Here is an 859-nt window from a genome sequence, read left to right as displayed (position 1 = left end):
CGAAGTTCCACCGAGAAGAGATTGTCATTGCTGGCAAATCATTCGACATGTACTGCCGTGATATTGTTGAATGTCTACGTTCGCTGTACGGAGAGCCAGAGTTTGCGCGGCATCTCGTATTTCTTCCCGAACGCCACTATGCTGATCCGGACAAAACGCTGCGGCTGTTCCATGAGATGCACACTGGTCGATGGTGGTGGGCTGCCCAGGTGCGTCATCAGCTGATGCTGTTTTGTGAGCTGTTGTGCTTATATTCGCATGTGCAGGATGCAATTGAAGCTCGGACGAAGGGCGCTACAATTATGCCAGTCATCATCTCGTCTGACAAAATGCAACTTACCCTCTTCCGTAACAAGGTGGCATATCCTGTGTATCTCACCATTGGGAACTTGCCTAAAGATATTCGGAGCAGGCCATCGCAGGGAGGGCAGATTCTCCTGGCATACCTGCCAGTATTGAAGCTCGAGCACATCAAGAACAAAGCAGCTAGGCGCTGCACACAAGCAAATTTATTCCATCTCTGCATGTGCCGGCTTCTCGAGCTGCTTGAGGACCTTGGCCTGGGTGGCCTGCCGATGTCCTCTGGAGATGGCGTGATGCGGCGTGTCCATCCAATTTATGCGGCATATGTTGGTGATTACCCTGAACAGGTGCTCGTAACCTGTACAAAGACTGGCGAATGCCCTGTATGTCCTACGCCAAAGGCAGAGCTTGGCGAACTCGATTGCCACTTCCCCCTTCCGCTACCACGGCGTGAGCTGAATCCTGTCCTTGACGTTCTTGCCATGGGATCAGATCCCAATGTAACGCCCACCGAGTACAAGGCAGCGTGCCGCAATGCAGGAATCAAGCCTGTGTA

The 859-nt window shown here is 52.5% G+C and overlaps 1 protein-coding gene across 1 annotated transcript; it reads left to right on the top strand.

The window, feature by feature from the left end:
* Window positions 1–176: 176 nt before the first annotated feature.
* Window positions 177–692, top strand: PHACADRAFT_70969 (uncharacterized protein; the record flags this gene model as incomplete). Its single annotated transcript, XM_007402556.1, has 2 exons — window positions 177–213; window positions 280–692. Coding segments are annotated over 2 exons (450 nt in total), but the record flags the coding sequence as incomplete, so codon positions are not given.
* Between the last annotated feature and the right edge of the window lie 167 nt (window positions 693–859).

Source organism: Phanerochaete carnosa, assembly GCF_000300595.1.
Source record: "Phanerochaete carnosa HHB-10118-sp unplaced genomic scaffold PHACAscaffold_238, whole genome shotgun sequence".
Taxonomy (NCBI): Eukaryota; Fungi; Basidiomycota; class Agaricomycetes; order Polyporales; family Phanerochaetaceae; genus Phanerochaete; species Phanerochaete carnosa.
This window is presented reverse-complemented; position numbering and strand designations above follow the sequence as displayed.